At 42.6% G+C, this 19,197-nt stretch overlaps 1 protein-coding gene across 5 annotated transcripts in view; it reads right to left on the reverse strand.

The window, feature by feature from the left end:
- BMAL2 (basic helix-loop-helix ARNT like 2) overlaps nucleotides 1-18,946 on the reverse strand; it is a 35,417-nt gene extending 16,471 nt beyond the window's left edge. Inside the window, exons 1-9 of one of the 5 annotated variants that reach the window (XM_060279467.1) lie at nucleotides 18,629-18,921; nucleotides 8,378-8,525; nucleotides 6,643-6,675; nucleotides 6,286-6,361; nucleotides 5,713-5,870; nucleotides 5,085-5,164; nucleotides 3,229-3,321; nucleotides 1,881-1,998; nucleotides 529-675 (exon numbers count right to left, since the gene is read on the reverse strand). In XM_060279467.1, the coding sequence (XP_060135450.1) occupies nucleotides 529-675; nucleotides 1,881-1,998; nucleotides 3,229-3,321; nucleotides 5,085-5,164; nucleotides 5,713-5,830 (556 nt within the window). In that variant the 5' untranslated portion in view covers nucleotides 5,831-5,870; nucleotides 6,286-6,361; nucleotides 6,643-6,675; nucleotides 8,378-8,525; nucleotides 18,629-18,921. Of the gene's footprint in view, nucleotides 1-528; nucleotides 676-1,880; nucleotides 1,999-3,228; nucleotides 3,322-5,084; nucleotides 5,165-5,712; nucleotides 5,871-6,285; nucleotides 6,362-6,642; nucleotides 6,676-8,377; nucleotides 8,526-17,637; nucleotides 17,945-18,628 lie in introns of those variants that run through there. The other 4 variants (XM_060279466.1, XM_060279465.1, XM_060279464.1 and 1 more) reach the window with 4 other exon arrangements.
- Nucleotides 18,947-19,197: the final 251 nt, after the last annotated feature.

Here is a 19,197-nt window from a genome sequence, read left to right on the forward strand (position 1 = left end):
TTTGCACAAGTAAGTAAGAATGGGGAAAAGCTGAGGTTGAAGTTGCATTCTTTAAAATGAGGTATGTGGTCTCATAATTAAACCAATTAAAAAAAAAGTTAAATTTAAGGAAACCAGCTGTACAATATTCTACTAAAAATATAGTCATTGTCCTGGGTATGCAAATTTCTACAGGCATATAAAAAAAGAATGATTCATGCACACACTGTGCAATTGCAGAGCTTCCCCAATTTCTTAACAGCTTTTGAGAAACCTCTATATTTGCTCTGGTAACTTAATTCCTATTCAGTGCCTTTCAGGAAACCATTCCATGTTTCCAGAAACATATTATTCACATGGATGCTACAATGTTACATCACTTACAGTGCAAACCAACATATGTGTACTTGTAAGTCAGTCCATTAAACTTAATGGAGTAATTTCCATTTAAATGTGTACAAATCAAATCATACAATAATAATTCAAACACATTATGATTTAACACATACAGCACTTGAAATAAAATATTATTCACTTATTTAGAAATACCTTTTGTCTTTGAGTTTGGCAAGGACTCATCTTCTTCTTTCACTGTGGTTTTTATACACTTTATTCGACAAAAAAATGAACGGCGAGCACCAGAATACAGACGACATGATGACCCAGCTTGAAAATCTGTGTGAACTTGCAAACCGGCTTTTAAAGTTTAAAAAGGAACAAAACACACAAAAATACTTGGCATGTCAAAGAAAAACACTATTCAGCTTTAACATGCTTCCAACGTACTTTCATATTGTTTCTGAAATTTTCGCACATATAGATTAGAAACCTTTGATGAATTAAAATATGAAAATGAAGAAATATGGTTAAGTAACTCAAGAGGGGAAAGCAGCAATATATTTTACAACCCAACCAATGTTATGCATGATGAAACAGTATGACTGAAGTTTGAATTCGAACTCCATATAGCTTTAACCACTAATTTGGTAGGAACATTTTTAAAAAAATGGTTTCTGAGAATGCTCATACAAATACCAGTTACAAGTTACATAATGTATATGATAGAAACAGTACAGTGGTCCCTTGACTTATGAACTTAATCCGTTCCGAATGCACATTCGTAGGTCGAAAAGTTTGTAAGTCAAAAAGCGGTTTCCCATAGGAAAAGAAAAATTCGTAAGTCGAGGAAACCGCATTTAAAACTGCCAATGGTTTCCGTTCGGATGTAGAAAAATTCGTAAGCGTGCAGCCATTTGTCCCGTTTGTAAGTTGAAAACATTGGATGTTGAGTAATTCATAAGTCGAGGGACCACTGTATCTGATTACATTAGGAATGGCACTTAACATTTTTAAATACAGTGATTCTTGGTAGTGAAGCATTTTATCCTATGCTAGACTACACCAGTTTTTTCTATTGACTAAACACACACACAATAAACCAGCATGCCTGGTAAAAATGACATGACTGATTTTGGTACATATCTAAAATTATTTCTTGACATCAAAAAACATGCTTCTTGGGGCACTTTCAGTTGTCTTAAAGTCTTCCACATTAAGTACAATCAAGCACTCATGATTTAGCTCACACAAATCAAAACTACAGGAACATGGCTATATGTACATATAGTACAGTGGAATCTCTACCTGCGACCATCATCCATTCCAGAGGTCCGTCTGGAGGTTGAAACGGGTCGCTGGGAGAGGAACCGTTGTGCACAGGCATGGGTGATGATTGCCCGCTCCTGCGCATGTGCAAACGGCCTCAAACCCACCGGTTACTTCCGGGTTTGCCATGGATGTTGGGCAAAATGGACGCAAGCAGAGGCGATGTAAGAAGAGGTTTGACTGTATGTACATGCAGCTAAATCATGACATCTAAGCAATTTTAGGTGGAGACTTACTTTTGCTGTCTATTAGCTTTTCTCTGGGAGAAGCATCAGAAGATGAAAGTTGCTCCTTCACTTTGGCAACATCCTTTGGATGAAGATAGTCAAAAAGACTTTGCCCAATCAAACTCGTCTAATGGAACACAACATTGTTACCTCATAAGCTGTGCATTACAAATCTCATTCACAAACAAAAAGACACAAGTATACTGAAGGACACTGAGTACTTAAAAGTACTCCACTGTAAGCGCCAAGATATTTGTGTGTGTGTTGTCACACATTCACAGTCATACTACAGTGGTGCCTCGCTAGACGAAATTAATTCGTTCCACGGGTCTTTTCTTATAGCGAAAAATTCATCTAGCGAATCCCATAGGAATGCATTGAATTTTTTTTGAATTTTTTTTTGCCCATAGGAACGCATTAATTGAATTCCAATGCATTCCTATGGGAAACCGCAATTCGCTAGACGAATATTTCGTAAAACGCATTCGTCTAGCGAGGCAAGCTCCGCTCGAAAAATCCTTTCGTTAAGCGGAAATTTCGTTAAGCAGGGCATTCATTAAGCGAGGCACCACTGTATAATGGATTGTTGAATCAAACATTTGGGTTTGTTTTCAAAGAAAACTGCATTTAAACAATATCAGATATTTTCACGTTATAGCAGAGAGCACTGGCTGGCAAATTATTTATGTAACATCATGCAATTCTTAAATTCAGTGGTGAGGAAACAACTAGGTGATGGTGCCAACAGCAACTATTATAAGATGCAGGTGAAGCTTGTTCACTGTCAGCCACTAATGGGGAACAGCCACATGTGATTGAAGAACTCCTGCAAGTCAGGTCAATGGCTTATCTACTCTAGCACCATGTCCTCAGTTAGCAACCAGATGCCCCAGGGAAGCCAGCAAGCAGGACAGGCGCACAACAGTACTTTGTCCACCTGCAATTCCCAGAAACTGGTATTGAGGCACACAGCATCTGACAGTGGAGGTAGAACAAAGCCACAGTGGCTAGTAGCTTAGTAGCTGCTGATAGCTTTGTCCTCCATGTCTCCAGGGCAGCTTACAAAAAAAACCTCTGAAACTAAAAATGGCAGCGCATGTGTGATGGTGAAGCGTTGGCACTTGGAACCAGATCAGGGAATTAGTAATACTTAAAGAAACTTCAGTAGCACCTTAAAGACCAACTAAGTTTTTATTTTGGTATGAGCTTCCGTGTGCATGCATGCACACGAAAGCTCATACCAAAATAAAAACTTAGTTGGTCTTTAAGGTGCTACTTAAAGAAACTGTTATCCTAAATATTTTGCTGTGAATGCTGTCTACATTCAGTACAGTATTTAGTACACAAAGTCACCTACTGGGTCATAGTTAAGGATCTTGAAAACAGATTCTGAAACAAACAGGATTTTCCCTCTGTCACATCCAACCACAAAGAGGAACCCATCAGCAGCCTGTAAATTAAGAGAGAGAGAAAGCACACACACACAAACACACGTTTATAGGCAGTAGGCAGAAAAAACAACATCTCAGGAGACAGAAAAATAAATTATGCCAACAGTAGTTTTAATAATTTTAAGATTGCAGCATTGATTTGAACATATTATGTTTGTTAAAAACATAGAATCATAGAGTTGGAAGAGACCACAAGGGCCATCCAGTCCAACCCCCTGCCAAGCAGGAAACACCACCAAAGCATTCTTGACATATGCCTGTCAAGCCTCTGCTTAAAGACCTCCAAAGAAGGAGACTCCACCACACTCCTTGGTAGCAAATTCCACTTCCGAACAGCTCTTACTGTCAAGAAGTTCTTCCTAATGTTTAGGTGGAATCTTCTTTCTTGTAGTTTGAATCCATTGCTCCGTGTCCGCTTCTCTGGAGCAGCAGAAAACAATGTTTCCTGGATCCTTGTGTGTTTCTAAGCACAATTCAAAATGCTGGCTTTTAATCTTTAAAAGCATTATAGCTTGGATCCAGAGTTTCTCTCCCAATTGTCAGAGGGACATTCTTTCTATCTTAATGTCAGAGGGACGTTCTTTCTATCTTAGGAAGAGAACCTTGGATCCAACTCAGGATTGCCTAAAGCAGGGAGTCAAACTGAACTTGAACCTGCACCAAACCCCAGAACAGAACTTGAAGCATTATCTTAAAGTCTCTACTGAACCTTAAGTAAAAAAAACACTGTTAAAAGAAAGTGTCACTGGTTCAGAATAAGCATTCAACCAATGAATCAACTGATATGGTAAACTCACCAGGATCAGAATGAGCACATACATTAAAACCAATATCTGGGAGGATTTATATATTTTGTGGTATACAGGATTCTATATTCTGTTCTCTCCAAAGACTGGACCTGGGAAGCATTAGGCAGGGACAGAATTGGAAGTCTCCATTCCCTCTGTCAGAGAGGTTTGGTCAACATTCAACTGACGAAATTGAAGGGATGACTATAAATAATACATGTGATGTGGCATACCATACAGGAGTCAGATGACATATCTGGTGTCTTCTCAAAGGTACAGTATTGATTGATTGATTGGTTGGTTGGTTGGTTGGTTGGTTGATTGATTGAATTTGGATACTGCCCTATAACTGCAAGTCTCAGGGTGGTTCACAGGATAAAATCAGAATATAAAACCACAAAAGGAAAATAAATAAAAAACAACTCAATAACTCCCCCACCCCAACACATTTTAAAAGGACATTGAATGTCAGTCAACTAGAGGCCTGGTTAAAGAGGTTAAAGAGGAACATTTTTGCCTGGCACCTAAAGGTGTATAATGAAGGCCCCAGGTAAACCTCCTTAGGGAGAGCATTCCATAAACGGAGAGCCACTGCAGAGAAGGCCTGTTCTCGTGTTGCCACCCAATAGAGAGGATGTTCCATTTCTGGTCTGGTTCAGGTGTGTGTATGTCCCTCCCTTTGTCACCACAAAGATCCAATTTGAAGAAGTCAATCTTGGAGAATGATTTGTTTGTGAGACAGTAGAAATGATAGAAAACTTGTCATGCCCTCTTTAGTTTACATGTAGAATGAGGAGAGGGGCAGCAGCCTGAACCACCTGGAAGTAGCCTTTAATAGTGCTTAATGTCGTATTATATTTGATTAATATCAGTCATCTTGAGGTTGTCTTGGAGAAAGGCAAAGAAAGTTAATAATGCAGTATGAAGCAATTACTGTTGAAATAACACTCAATTCCTGACCTTTCTTTACTTACCTTAAGAATTAAGTGTTGAAGTTCATCATCTTGTAAAAAAAAAGGCTTGTTGCGGACTTTTGAGCAAGAATTAGAAGAACCTGCAAAATGATAAATGATAAATTAATTTCTAAAAGGAGACCAAAGGCAGATAAAGAGATTTCACACAAAGTTGTAGGTTTATTTGACTTTCAAAAGACATCTGAAGGCAGCCCTGTATAGGAAAGTTTTTAATGTTTGATGTTTTTTATGTTTCGATATACGCTATGAGCCGCCCAGAGTGACTGGGGAAACCCAGCCAGATAATAATAATAATAATAATAATAATAATAATAATAATATCTTTCAGGTTCCGTTTTCATAAATACTTAAAGCATTGGAAAACTTCTGAATTTAACATCAAATCCAATGGGCTGTTTCAACAGCAATAAAAGCAAGGATTGCTATGTCAGTACAGTACAACATTATAACTTGCCAGGACACTTTTCATGCCTTACAGAGAGGCAGCTTGTTCAAAAGATATTGCAATCAAAGAAAGCATTAGCTGGGCACTCAATTTGTCCTACATAGGACACTGTAGTATTTATATTTGTGGAAGTACACCATTTTTACACTTAAAAGAGGATATTTTATATCATTCTTAACTCACTTTTCAATGACTTTAAGTGCTGCACAGCCATCCTTAATACTGTGAGTTTATCCACTTTACGGGCCGCTGGATTGCACTGAGGTATCATAGCAGATAGTTCTTCTATGAGGTTATTCATTTTGTCTCTTCTTCGTTTCTCTGTTTGGCTATGAGCCTCCCTAAAAAGAATGCAGAAGACCTATTTTGTGCAGTGGTACTTAATAAAAACCAGTACAAGCTGAACTCCATATGAACATGTTGCAAAGTTATTATATGAACAGCAAGAGAACGCAGAAAGAACCATACTGATTTCTGCAATTAATAACTAGAGATGGGAGAAAATATTAATGTACAAATATAAGTAGGGGCTGAATATTCATGGGGGATAAATAAATGACTGTCAAAACCTCTTATTTATAGTTTTTGACATATTTTTTTCAAATGTTAATTACAGAAGTATATATGTATGTATACACACACCTGAACACGATCTAGGATTAAATCAAAACTTAACACTAACAAATGAAAGTTAAGACTTTATCTTCTTAAAACTACCATGACCCCTCAAGCAAACAAATTAAAGCCTGCACTAACCAGTACACATGCACGAGAACTAGGGATATGCCAGTCTCTGTGGGATCTTCCACTCACTCAGGTATTACTTTATGCCCTGTAAATAGAGGAGTTCAGCAGTCTACTCAGTTCTCAAATTCAGCGTAACTCTACTAGCCAAACAAGGAATACTAGCCATTTTATCTGAAGCAGAGACACTGTTTTACTTAACTACACTATACATTTTAGTCTTTAAGTGATCTTGAAGAGCATTTTGAATTTGTAGAAACACAAATATACCGGTACATTTAACCACCACTTTAACTCTTCTGAGCATGGTATTCAAAAGTACAGTACTGTATTTATCTATTTGCTTGTTAGTTTGTTAAGGCATTATACCTGTTCTGGAGATCATCAGTATCACAGGCATACCTAGAGAAAAGAGAATTTAAACTATTTAGGAAACATGAAAATCAAGAATGAAAAACAATTACAATAGAAAATCATGTTGAGGTTTCCTTACTCTTCTTACAGCAGAGACCTGGGACACATAAGAACACGTCGCACGCAAGGAGATAAATACAGGTACGGTAAGAAGGAACCCCTGTTGGGAACTTGGCGCTTTTGAAGCTTCCCTTCTTCCCTCCCTCCTCCAGTTTATTAGCTTTGCCCCAAGGATCGCCTCCCTCCTCCTCCTTGCCCAGCCACTGCCGTTTGTTGGCTGGAGGTGGGAGGATTTTTTAAAATCTGCTGAATAAATGTAGATTGCTGTATGTTCCAGAAGAAGACGACTTAATTATAATTGAATAAATGTAGAATGCTGTACCGTACCATACTGACGTAATAAAAATAAGACACCCCCCCCCCAAATAAGCCACCCTGTGTTTTTTTTTTGAGGGAAAAAAATTATAAGACGGTGTCTTAAAATAGGGGAAACACGGCATCTGGCCCACGGACCGCCTGCTCAGCAAGTCCCCCACGTGCTGCACTAAACTGGTGAAGCGCGGCGACTCACCAAGTGGCACCAGAAATTGTGTCTGCGCAGCCTCAGACGCAATTTCTGGCGCTACATACATTTTGGACATGGGCAGCACGGTGCCGGAAATCGCTTCAGCGCATGTCCAGACGCCATTTTCGGCTTCCGGACATGCTCAGAAGCGATTTCTAGTGCTGAGGACATTTTGGAGATGGGCAGCACAGGCACCGGAAATCGCTTCTGCGCATGTCGAGACGTGATTTTCGGCTTCCGGACATGGGCAGAAGCGATTTCTAGTGCTGAGGACATTTTGGAGATGGGCAGCGCGGGCACCGGAAATCACTTCTGCGCATGTCCAGTGCATGTCCAGCCCACGGACAATTGTCCGTGGGAATGATCTGGCCCACGGCCGAAAAACATTGCCGACGCCTGATTTAGTCCAACCCCATGCAGTGGAGGAATCTCAGATAAAGCATGCATTACAGATGGCCATCCAACCTCTGCTTAAAAACTTTTGTTATTATCTCAATTTTTAGTCTTATGAAGAGGTATTATGAAAAACACTTTGGAGAGCTCAGATATGAGTTAGTAGTTCTGAAACAGATTTTCAATAACTGTATGGAAAGTCCAAAAAGAAGCAGCATGATGTATCTGATGAGATAAGATGCCATTGTTGGAAAAGATAAAGATGTACATAAAAACTTTCAGTGTTAACTCACTGAAACCATCTGTGGCAAGAAGAATCTACACTAGACAAATGGAAAGTAGGAATAAATTTCATTATATCATGGAGGCTACCTGAAACAGCTGAAATTCTGATACCCTCCTTCAGATAGGCTTCGTTCAGTAGGATAATCTTGGTACCAAATCTAATGGTTTTTAGGTTAAATATTTGTTATTGTTGTTTTAAAATATGTAATCCCCTCCAATTAAATCCTATAATGTTTTCAACTGTTGATTTCCAGCCCTGTTTTATTATTACAAAATATCAGGGAAGTATCAAATTCTATTCATGGAAAGAACAGATAAGAGGTAAAAACCTTAAGAAGGATGTGTTAGATGCATAACATGTACGCACGCACTAGCAACTATAGGTCTAACACAAATCCAGTATTATTATACTATAGTGAGGCAAAAATACACCCCCCCCCCACTTACTGGTTATCAGAATCACTTCCTTTGCGTTTTCTTGGAAAGTCCACCCCAAATGTATTACTTGAATTGGCAGTGACAGGCTGGGCTATAGGAGTCATAAGGCTTGAGATTGCAGAGGCAACACACTGGTTTCCTTCCATCTGAAAATTATCTGCAAATAGTAAAATAGTGCCAAAGTTGAGACAGAGTGATTTTGTATGTACTGTATTCTGATCAATCTAGACAGAAATGAAAAAAACTGCTGACCTAAATCCGTGAATTACCTTGATACAAAAGAGCTCCACCATCACAAACATGCTTCTTAATTCTGTGTCAATCAATCTGTCCATTTACATAATTTATGTCCCACACCGTCAACAAAGATTTATGCTCTTAGGCTAGCTGCTAACCATGGTGTAAGAAGCAAGAAGTAAAACTTAAAATAATAAAATAACAACAACAATAATAAATACAAACTAATACAGGAAATTAAAAAGAAACTAAAACATCACCAGCCAATTTAACTATATGGTAAAACAAATCTTCACTAAGTTAAAGAATGTTCACAGTCCCTTAAGCCTAGGAAAACAGATTGCCTGGTAACTAAGGATTCATCCACACACCACACACTCCCTGGGGAAAACCCGCTGATGAATAAATGTCAATTGGGTTTTCTCTGGATTGACATTTGCTCCAATTTAGTGCTGAAGAGCAGTTTTTCAGGGGGACGTGGCGAGGTAAAGGCAAAACTGCTTGGACCTGTGCCTAGAAAACAAAGAAAGTCATTTGGACCCATGCTTTCTAGGCACAGGACAAGCGAAAGTGTGGATGAGCCCTTAATGATAGTAATGCAGTCTCTGGGTGGACTTCCTTTAGGAGAGTATTTTAAAGGTGTGGCACCATTAGGTCCAGTCGGGAACGACTCTGGTGTTGCAGCACTCATCTCGCGTTATTGACCGAGGGAGCAGACGTACAGCTTCCAGGTCATGTGGTCAGCATAACAAAGCCGCTTCTGGCAAACCAGAGCAGCACACGGAAACACCATTTACCTTCCCGCTGTAGCGGGTACCTATTTATCTACTTGCACTTTGAGGTGCTTTCGAACTGCTAGGCTGGCAGGAGGTGGGACCGAGCAACGGGAGCTCACGCCGTCGCGGGGATTCGAACCGCCGACCTTCCAATCGGCAAGCCCTAGGCTCTGTGGTTTAACCCACAGCGCCACCCACGTCCCTTACATACCTTCTAGCACCTTCTAGCACCCTTGTAATAGCTGGTAAGCAACAAAAAGGTTCACCACCCACTGCTGTAGGTGTTTAATCTTGGAATATTGCAGTAAATATAAGAGCCAATTGTGCTTCCGTTTTAGGGAAAGTAAACAGATTACTGTGACTCAAATCCAGGCATCCCTGAATGACCCAATTTTTTTACATGCTGTATCTACAACAGATCACAACATTCTGCAGAATTGCTAATGGGATTTTTTTTTACCCATACATTCTTATCCACACCTTGCAGGCTCTCATCTTTCCTTCTGTTTGTAGCCTAACTTTATAATGCAGAGTGCAGCTTTTTCTGTGGTGATTCTAGAGTAAATAAAACTCATTTCCCAAGGAAATCTGCCAAAGTCTGATTGTCCAGTTTTAAGAAAGTTTAGTTTTTAGGAAAGCTTTTGGCAGTTTATTGTGTTAGGAGGTAGATGACAGAGCAGTTTGGCCATAACAAAAAAATCTTAATTTAGCATTACATGCAAAAGCTGCCTCCTCCTATCCTCTGCTCCTGCAGCACAAATGCAAGAAGATCAGAAATAGGTACTTCCTAATTCTAATTTTTGTTCTACTTCTAATTCGTTGCTGTCTCATAACCCGGACCTGCAGCCAGTTGAAACAATGGTTTGTTCAAACAAACCAGAATCAGAAAACACAGTTAAAATATCTAGGCTTGTTTGGACAAACTGTAGTTTAAACCAGTGTTTCTCAAACTTGGGTATCCAGCTGTTGTTGGACTACAACTCCCAAAATCCCTGACTGGTCCTGCTAGCTAGGGGTGATAGGAGTTGTAGTCCAGCAACAGCTGGAGCCTAAAATTTGAGAAACACTGGTTTAAACATTCTGCCCTAGTTTGGGGGAAAACTGAAGTTAGTTTCAAATGGAATTGGATTTCTACTGCCCTCCTTGCAGCTGCTTCAGAAGGGGGAGTGCACAAGCTTTCAGCCCATGCCCATGAAAATAAACTATGGTTTACCATTACACCCAATCCAGAACCGATTATATGGATCATGTGGCTGCTATCTTTAAACTGCTGTTATGATTTTTATTTTATCTAGATAAATTTCCAAAATGACAAAACAAAACCAATAGTTTCAAAATACAGTAAAATCCTACAAATATACAAACTGGTAGCCATTTGTGGCTAATATTATATATAAGCAACCCTTGTTCTACACATAGCTGTTATTGCACATAATTCAAGTATTTCTCCCATACCACAGGATCATTTATAAATTCATTGTTACTAAATTTCCACACTTAGTTTTTTCAAGATTACAACACGTCCAATAAACAAATGTTATCAAATCACGCAAATTAAGAATATTAATCTGTGTCCAGGCAGGGGTGTCAAGAAGGAGGTACAAAGGGTACACATGTATTGAATAAAAAATATGGGGGGGGGATAAGCCCCACCCCTCAAAATCAATCACATGATGTGGCACACACACACCATTTGAATGGCAATGTCCCTAAACTTTGGCGTTAACTGCTATGTAGACATGTCTTAACCTTCTAAATGATTATTGTGAGAGAAACCAGACTGGCTGCTTCCTTCTTTCAGTGTTTTTACCCAACCTTGTAATCTCCATTTGAGATCAGGTACTCCCTTTAAATTATTATCTGCTAATTCCACTACAGAGTACGGTAAATGTGGGTGAGTGCCAAAGAATCTTCCACCCTTGCAAAGAAAAAGAAAAAGCACATGCAAACTGAAAACTCTGCAAAGGGGCTAAGGCACGTCTTCTAAACTCCAGGCATTTTTTTAAAAAAATAATAATAATTCTGTATCGTTAACTCTCAGTACAGTATAGTACATGTCTATTCAGAATAAAGTATAGGTGTTTAATGAGTCTTACTCCCAGGTAAGTGGGTAGAAGTTTGCAGCCTAGGTTTTCTTGTGAGGAGGTCCCAGAGAAAGGGTTTATGGTGATGCTATACCCTTGGGCATGCTATACCAAGCTGGGAGTGAACTCACTTGCATACAATTGGGGTTTTGCATCGAAACACCTAATAAATATGCCAGATTAAGACTGGTTGAAGCCTTGGAGGTGTACTAATTTGGGGACAGGGGAGGAATGTCTCTTTAGAGTACAATCAGTTTGACTAAAGGAAGCAAAAACTGATGTCTATAAAACAAGAAAGAAGTCCCCTTTTGTAGCCACCTTCTATATCTTCACAGCAGCCATAAGAGATTGGTCCAGCTGATAGTAACTGGCCCAAGGCAGGCAGCTACACCAGATTTAGGGCAATGCAGGCAGTTCTCCCACCAATGGTGTGAACCAAGAGGGCACACAAAATAGTAACAACAACAACAACAGCAACATATGTCCTTGAACATGTCCTTGATCATCCAAATGTCAATGACCAAATGGAGCAAGCAGCATGCAGACCTAGTGGCGGGAGGAAAATATCCTTAAATAAGAGACATGGGGGAATGATCAATGGTCTTCAATGTCTGTATACTAATGCACAGAGCATGGGAAATAAACAAGATGAACTTGAGCTCTTGGTACAGCAAACTAAATACGACATAATAGGCATCACTGAAACCTGGTGGGATGAGTCTCATGATTGGAATGTAGTAATAGAGGGATACAATCTATTTCAGAGAAATAGACCAAACAGGAAAGGAGGAGGAGTAGCATTATATGTCAGGGATGTGTATACCTGTGAATAGATCCAGGATTTAAAACTTCAAAGCCAAGTTGAGTGTATCTGGGTCAAAATTAAGGGAGAGAAAAATAACAGTGATCTCATTGTGGGAGTTTACTATAGATCCCCAAGCCAAACTGAGGACACAGATGATGCCTTCCTGGAACAGATGGCCAAGCATTCCAAAGGAAGTGAGATAGTAGTAATGGGGGATTTCAACTATCCTGATATTTGTTGGATGTCAAACTCAGCCAAGAGCATAAGGTCGAACAGATTCCTCACTGGCCTTGCAGACAATTTCATTGTCCAAAAAGTGGGAGAAGCAACAAGAGGATCAGCCATTTTAGATCTGGTCCTAACCAATAGCGATGACCTGGTTAGTGGGGTAGAAGTGGCGGGATCATTAGGTGGGAGTGACCATGCTCTTCTGGAGTTTATTATACAGCGGAAAGGAGCAACCAATAATTCTAAGACTCAAATCCTAGACTTTAAGAAAGCTGACTTCAGAAAACTTAGAGAAACGCTGGGTGAAATCCCAAGGACAGTAATACTAAAAGGGAAGGGAGTTCATGATGGTTGGGAGTTTGTTAAAAAGGGAGATATTAAAAGCACAACTTCAGGCAATACCAATGAGATGGAAACATGGAAGGTGCCTAAAGAAGCCAGGGTGGCTATTTAAAGAACTTTTAACTGAGTTAAGATTTAAAAGGGATATGTACCAAAAATGGGAAAAGGGGGAAACCACCACAGAGGAATTCAAACATATAGCCAGCACGTGTAGAGACAAAGTCAGAAAAGCTAAAGCACAGAATGAACTCAGGCTTGCTAGAGAGGTTAAAAGCAACAAAAAGGGCTTTTATGGGTATGTCCGTAGCAAAAGGAAGAACAAGGAAACAGTGGGGTCACTTAGGGGAGAAGATGGTGAAATGCAAACAGGGGACAGAGAAAGGGCAGAACTCCTCAATACCTTCTTTGCCTCAGTCTTCTCCAAAAAAAAGAAAACAATGCCCGACCTGAAGAATATGGAGCAGATGATTCAGCAGGGGAAACACAGCCCAGAATAAGTAAGGAGGTAGTACAAGAATACTTGGCTAATTTAGATGTATTCAAGTCTCCAGGGCCAGATGAACTACATCCAAGAGTATTAAAAGAACTGGCAGAGGTGATTTCAGAACCACTGGCAATAATCTTTGAGAATTCCTGGAGAACAGGCGAAGTCCCAGCAGACTGGAGGAGGGCAAATGTTGTCCCTATTTTCAAAAAGGGGAAAAGAGAGGACCCAAACAATTACCGCCCAGTCAGCCTGACATCAATACCAGGAAAGATTCTAGAGCAGATCATTAAGCAAACGGTCTGTGAGCACGTAGAAAGGAATGCTGTGATCACTAAAAGTCAGCATGGGTTTCTGAAAAATAAGTCATGTCAGACTAATCTGATCTCATTTTTTGACAGAATTACAAGCCTGGTAGTTGAAGGGAATGCTGTGGATATAGCCTATCTTGATTTCAGCAAGGCCTTTGACAAGGTGCCCCATGATATTCTTGTAAAGAAGCTGGTAAAATGCGGCCTAGACAATGCTACCATTCAGTGGATTTGTAACTGGCTGACTGACCGAACCCAAAGGGTGCTCATCAATGGCTCCTCTTCATCCTGGAGAGTAGTGACTAGTGGGGTGCCACAGGGTTCTGTCTTGGGCCCAGTCTTATTCAACATCTTTATAAACGACTTGGATGATGGGCTTGAGTGAATCCTGAGCAAGTTTGCAGACGACACCAAATTGGGAGGGGTGGCTAACACCCCAGAGGACAGGATCACACTTCAGAATGACCTTAACAGATTAGACAACTGGGCCAAAGCAAACAAGATGAATTTTAACAAGGAGAAATGTAAAGTACTACACTTGGGCAAAAAAAATGAAAGGCACAAATACAGGATGGGTGACACCTGGCTTGAGAGCAGTACATGTGAAAAGGATCTAGGAGTCTTGGTAGACCACAAACTTGACATGAGTCAACAGTGTGATGCAGCAGCTAAAAAAGCCAATGCAATTCTGGGCTGCATCAATAGGAGTATAGCGTCTAGATCAAGGGAAGTAATAGTACCACTGTATTCTGCTCTGGTCAGGCCTCACCTGGAGTACTGTGTCCTACTGTGTCTGGTCAGGCCTCACCTGGAGTACTGTGTCTTGACAGCCATATGTCAAGAATGCTTTGATGGTGTTTCCTGCTCGGCAGGGGGTTGGACTGGATGGCCCTTGTGGTCTCTTCCAACTCTGATTCTATGGTGTGTGTGTGTGTGTGTGTGTGTGTGTGTGTGTGTGTGTACCTATATGGGTACCTACTGAGAAGATCCATACAAAACTAACTGTACCATTGGTATCTGAAGAAGTGTGCATGCACACTAAAGCTCATACCAAAATAAAAACTTAGTTGGTCTTTAAGGTGCTACTGAAGGAATTTTTTAATTTTGTTTCGACTCAGACCAACACAGCTACCTACCTGTAACTTGTACCATTAGGAATTATTCTGAAAATAAGAATGTTTGGATGGTGGGGGTAGGGGCAAATTATGTCCTCACTCAGGGCACCATATTACCAGTCTGCCCCTGCAGGCAGTGAGCAAAACGATGACAAGGTGAACAGCATGTGCACACACATAAATGCATGTCTGTGTGTGAAGCTTGCTTGTGTTTCTCCACTCCTGAATTTTCATAGCAATCAAAGAACAGTGTTCTCGCTTTACTGGCCGAGGGAGCCGGCGTACAGCTTCCAGGTCATGTGGCCAGCATGACTAAGCCACTTCTGGTGAACCAGAGCACCGCATGGAAACGCTGTTTACCTTTCTGCCAGAGTGGTACCTATTTATCTACTTGCACTTTGACGTGCTTTCGAACTGCTAGGTTGGCAGCAGCTGGAACCAAGCAACGGGACCTTATCCCGTTGCGGGGATTCGAACCGACCTTCCAATCGGCAAGCCCTAGGCTCAATGGTTTAGACCACAGTGCCACCTGCGCTACAAGTGATCACCAAAGAAAAAGAAGACACACCTTGTTTAGTTCAGCATCAGAAAAGGAGGGTGTAGAAAGATCCAGTACTCTTTAGGACAGTGATGGTGAACCTATGACATGCGTGTCAAACGTGACACACAGAGCCCTCAATGCTGGCACGCGCCCTATTGGTCCATTCGCGCTGTTCTTCCCCCATTTGTTCTCCCGCTCCTCACGCTACAGCTTGTCTCCGCTGTTAAAACCCGGATCCTTTTTTGTTGTTGCTGCTGCTGGTAGCCAGAGATTGGGTTTTTAACCCTTTCTGTGCTGTTTTTCTGGTGCTTTGGCAGACTATGATTGGGTGTAACAGCGTGCGTTTTTTAACCCGTTCTGTGCTGGTTTTTTTTGCAGTTTGGCAGACTATGTCGGTGCTGCGTGTTAGTTCCTGCGAAGATATTATTCATCATTTATTTCTGTTCTCTTTCCCCCCAAAAAAGCACAGCAGCTTTGGGGCATCCCCCCAAAAAGCAAAGCAACTTTTGCACCCCTCCAAAAAAAACCTCCAAAACTTCTGGTTAGCAGCTCCCCCAAAAAGCTCAACAACTCTGGGCACTTTGTGATAAATAAAGGTTTTTTGGTTTTGTTTGGTTAAATAATTAGTTTTTGGTTTATTAAATACAGTTATATATTACAATTATACATTTTTGTTATTTAAACTATAAATATTGTGAAATTATGGTTTTTCTCTTGAAGTGACACACCATCCGAGTTATGCTCGGTTTTTTGGCGAATTTTGACACACCAAGCTCAAAAGGTTGCCCATCACTGCTTTAGGAGCTGGTTTTTTTCCTGAAGATCAGTAACATGGCCTATAGTTTTTTGATAACTATTTCTTAATAGGTGAAAACTGGAAAATTAAACAATTCAGTCATAACCTTAGCAAGGAAAATACCAGCCTTGAAACAAGATAGCACTTGACCTACTTTTTGAAGACAGAACTTATATATGCTACTTCTCTAGTATGAAGTAAAACAGAAGTGACAACAACAGAAAACCGTCTCAAATTGGAACACAATTAGCATATACCTTTCTAGATTTAAATTTTGGCAACAGACAACTTTGAAGTGTTAAGAAGGAAGCTATACACTAACATTGTTCTATATACCGTATCACTTGACCCTCAGGTTGAAAGAACAAGGGATATTAATATACACAAAAATAATCCATAACCTAAAGTACCACAGCATGGCAAAAAAATATCTTGACACATACAAAATTATTAAAAAGCTAATGAGTAAAAACATATTTTAAAATTAACTGTAGATAAAATTGCAGCATGTTGTACACCAAGAATCAGGACCTCCAAGGATATGCAACTCTGATTACAGAACAATTCCAGCCAAATGGTAAAACTATTTATCCATCTACATATATCTATAATTCTATAAACTCTTCACAGAAAAATGCACTTGGACTGCATTTAACAGCATTTAATGCATCCCAATATTTCAGTTAAATAATGTAGAAATCATACCGAAATTGGGGCTGATTTTAACCTTCTCTGTCAAACATAAAATACACAACAAGTACAGTATTAGTTTAAGTATCTAACTGATGTCACGGCTAGTCACTTATTTCAGAAAACTGGAGTTCCACCAGGACACATTTTAAAAGCTCCAGAGGGGATTCCTAAAGCATCATCGCTGCAGGTTTCTCCTCCTCTTCCTATTCCCCGCTTTTTCCGAGAGAAAAAAAAGTCATTTGGAGAAAATTGAAGTAGAAAGGGAGGCTGGCAGCAACTTTGTTCTCTGCGCGACGAACACCAGCCGTACAGATTTAAAATGTACGTGTCCACTCCGGCAGCCAGATCACGCACATTTTGCCAAAGTAGGGCAGGAGAAGTAAAGGTCGCCGTAGCGAAGCGCGGAGGAGGAGGAAGTTTCGCATCCCGCTTACACACCCATCAACCCCACTTTCACTTATTCTTCGATCCTTCGGGCGTCTTCGTTTGTTTCGGGGGTGAAGGTGGAAAAGGGAAATTCGGCGAAGTTGCTTCGAGTCTTACTATTGCCTTGCGGCGCTTTCTTTCCCAGCAAATCCCCTTTGCGCTGTGGGCGGCTGTCCTGGTTAGGATATGTTAAAACCAACCAACCCATCAATTAAATGCCTCGGGAGAAGAGAGGAAACCGCACCTCCCGCCTCCCTCCACATCCAGCTGACCTCGCTGGTGGTGGCGTTTCATAGAACTACAGAATCGGGAAGGACCCCAAGGGTCATCTAGTCCTACCCCTCACAACGCCGGCGAAAGACGCGAAACCCGCCGCTCTTTCTGAGGAAGGACTCGCCCGCTTCCCCGCTCGCCGCCGCCCTTCCTCTCACCTGCGCCGGCCACCGCGGCTGCCCTCAGCCCTTGGCTGCTGCTGCTGCTGCTGCCGCCGATCTCCTCAGCGCCCGCCTCTGCCATGGCGAGCGCCCCCGGCTAGTCCGGGGCTACGGAGGCAGCCGCGGCCCCCTGCCCCGCAGCAGGCATGAGGCAAAGCAGGAGGAGGCGGCCGAGGGCGGAGCGTCTAGCCCGCCGCCGCCGCGCGAGCGAGCACCTGGGCGCGGGTTTCCTCAGCCGCAGCGCCGCCTCCGTGTGTGGGAAGCGGGCTTCTTCTCGCGAGATCGCGGCCTCGGCGCCGGAGCGAGAAGAGCTTCGAGTAGAAAGGCCTCGGCTCATGGCGCTCGGACCGCGGCGGCGGCGGCGCTCCGAAAAGCTTCCCAACCAAGCGGCCCCTGCTGCTGCGACCGGCCCCCCACCCGCCGCCCCCGGGAGCCTCGGGTCCATAGCTGTCAAGTGCTCCCTTTTTTTAAAGGGAAATTCCCTTTCGCTAAGGAGGCTTCCTCACGAGAAAAGGGAAAACTTGACAGCTATGCTCGGGTCTCCGCGCTGAGGGAGAGGCGAGGAAGGGCGGCCGGCAGGGGCAGCTGGCCCACCTCGGCGCCCTTCCTCGGCTCCTCGGAGGGGAAGGACGCCTCGGGGGCGGGCAGCTCGGTCGGCGGAGCGCGCACGAAGCTCTCGAGCCCCCGTCGGGCGAAAGGCTGGGTGGCGCTGGGCCTGCGGGGGTCCCTTTCCCCTTCTGCGGTTACACGACAGGATGAAGGGAGCCGAGGACGCCTCTTCCGCTCAGCCGTGCGACGCGCTGCGAGGAAGCTTGAACGCTTTTGGCCAGCTCGGGGTCGGACGGGGGGCGCAGCTCGATGGGGACGCGAAGGGACCTCGGCGCTCAAGGGGCGCTCAGCAGCTGGCACCCAGCCAACGGGCAAGCCGAGCTCCACCCCGCCATCGCCCCCCGCCGCAGACCCAGATACTCTAATTCCGCCGCCTTACGTCTTCTTCTTCTTTGGCGATCACTCGTAGCCGAGTAAGATTGTCTCCCATAAACACGGTTTTAACAATGGGTCCGTGGAGGCCAATTCTGACTGGATCCACACGGAATCCGCTGACCCACTTCCAGCCTACGCTGGCTGTCAGCAGCAACTCTTTCTCACCCGCAGCGGTGATGCCCACCGCCGAGTTTCACGGGCCTGCCAACTCACGGTTTCTCTAATCCTACGCAGTACAGAAGATAACGCGCAAAAAGTGCCTTCTCCATCTTAACGTGCAGGTACACCCACACCTTTAACAAAACCTGCTCCATCACAACACGGTGCAGGCACAGCGCCGGCACCGGAAGTCGCTTCTATACATGTCGGACCGGCGCTGCCCAATTTCCGGTGCCCAGACATGGGCAGAGCGGCACTGGAAGAAATCTGGGGGAAATACGGGATATTTTGCCATTCGGGATGACAGTGGGAAACGGCTTTAAAAACGGGGGGGGGGGTTGTTTCCCGGGGAAAACGGGAGACTTGGCAGCTATGGGTGCAGGTGGCCCAAGATCTAACTTGAGGTTGCAGTCC

The sequence above is a fragment of the Zootoca vivipara genome, chromosome 10 (assembly GCF_963506605.1).
Source record: "Zootoca vivipara chromosome 10, rZooViv1.1, whole genome shotgun sequence".
Classification (NCBI taxonomy): domain Eukaryota; kingdom Metazoa; phylum Chordata; class Lepidosauria; order Squamata; family Lacertidae; genus Zootoca; species Zootoca vivipara.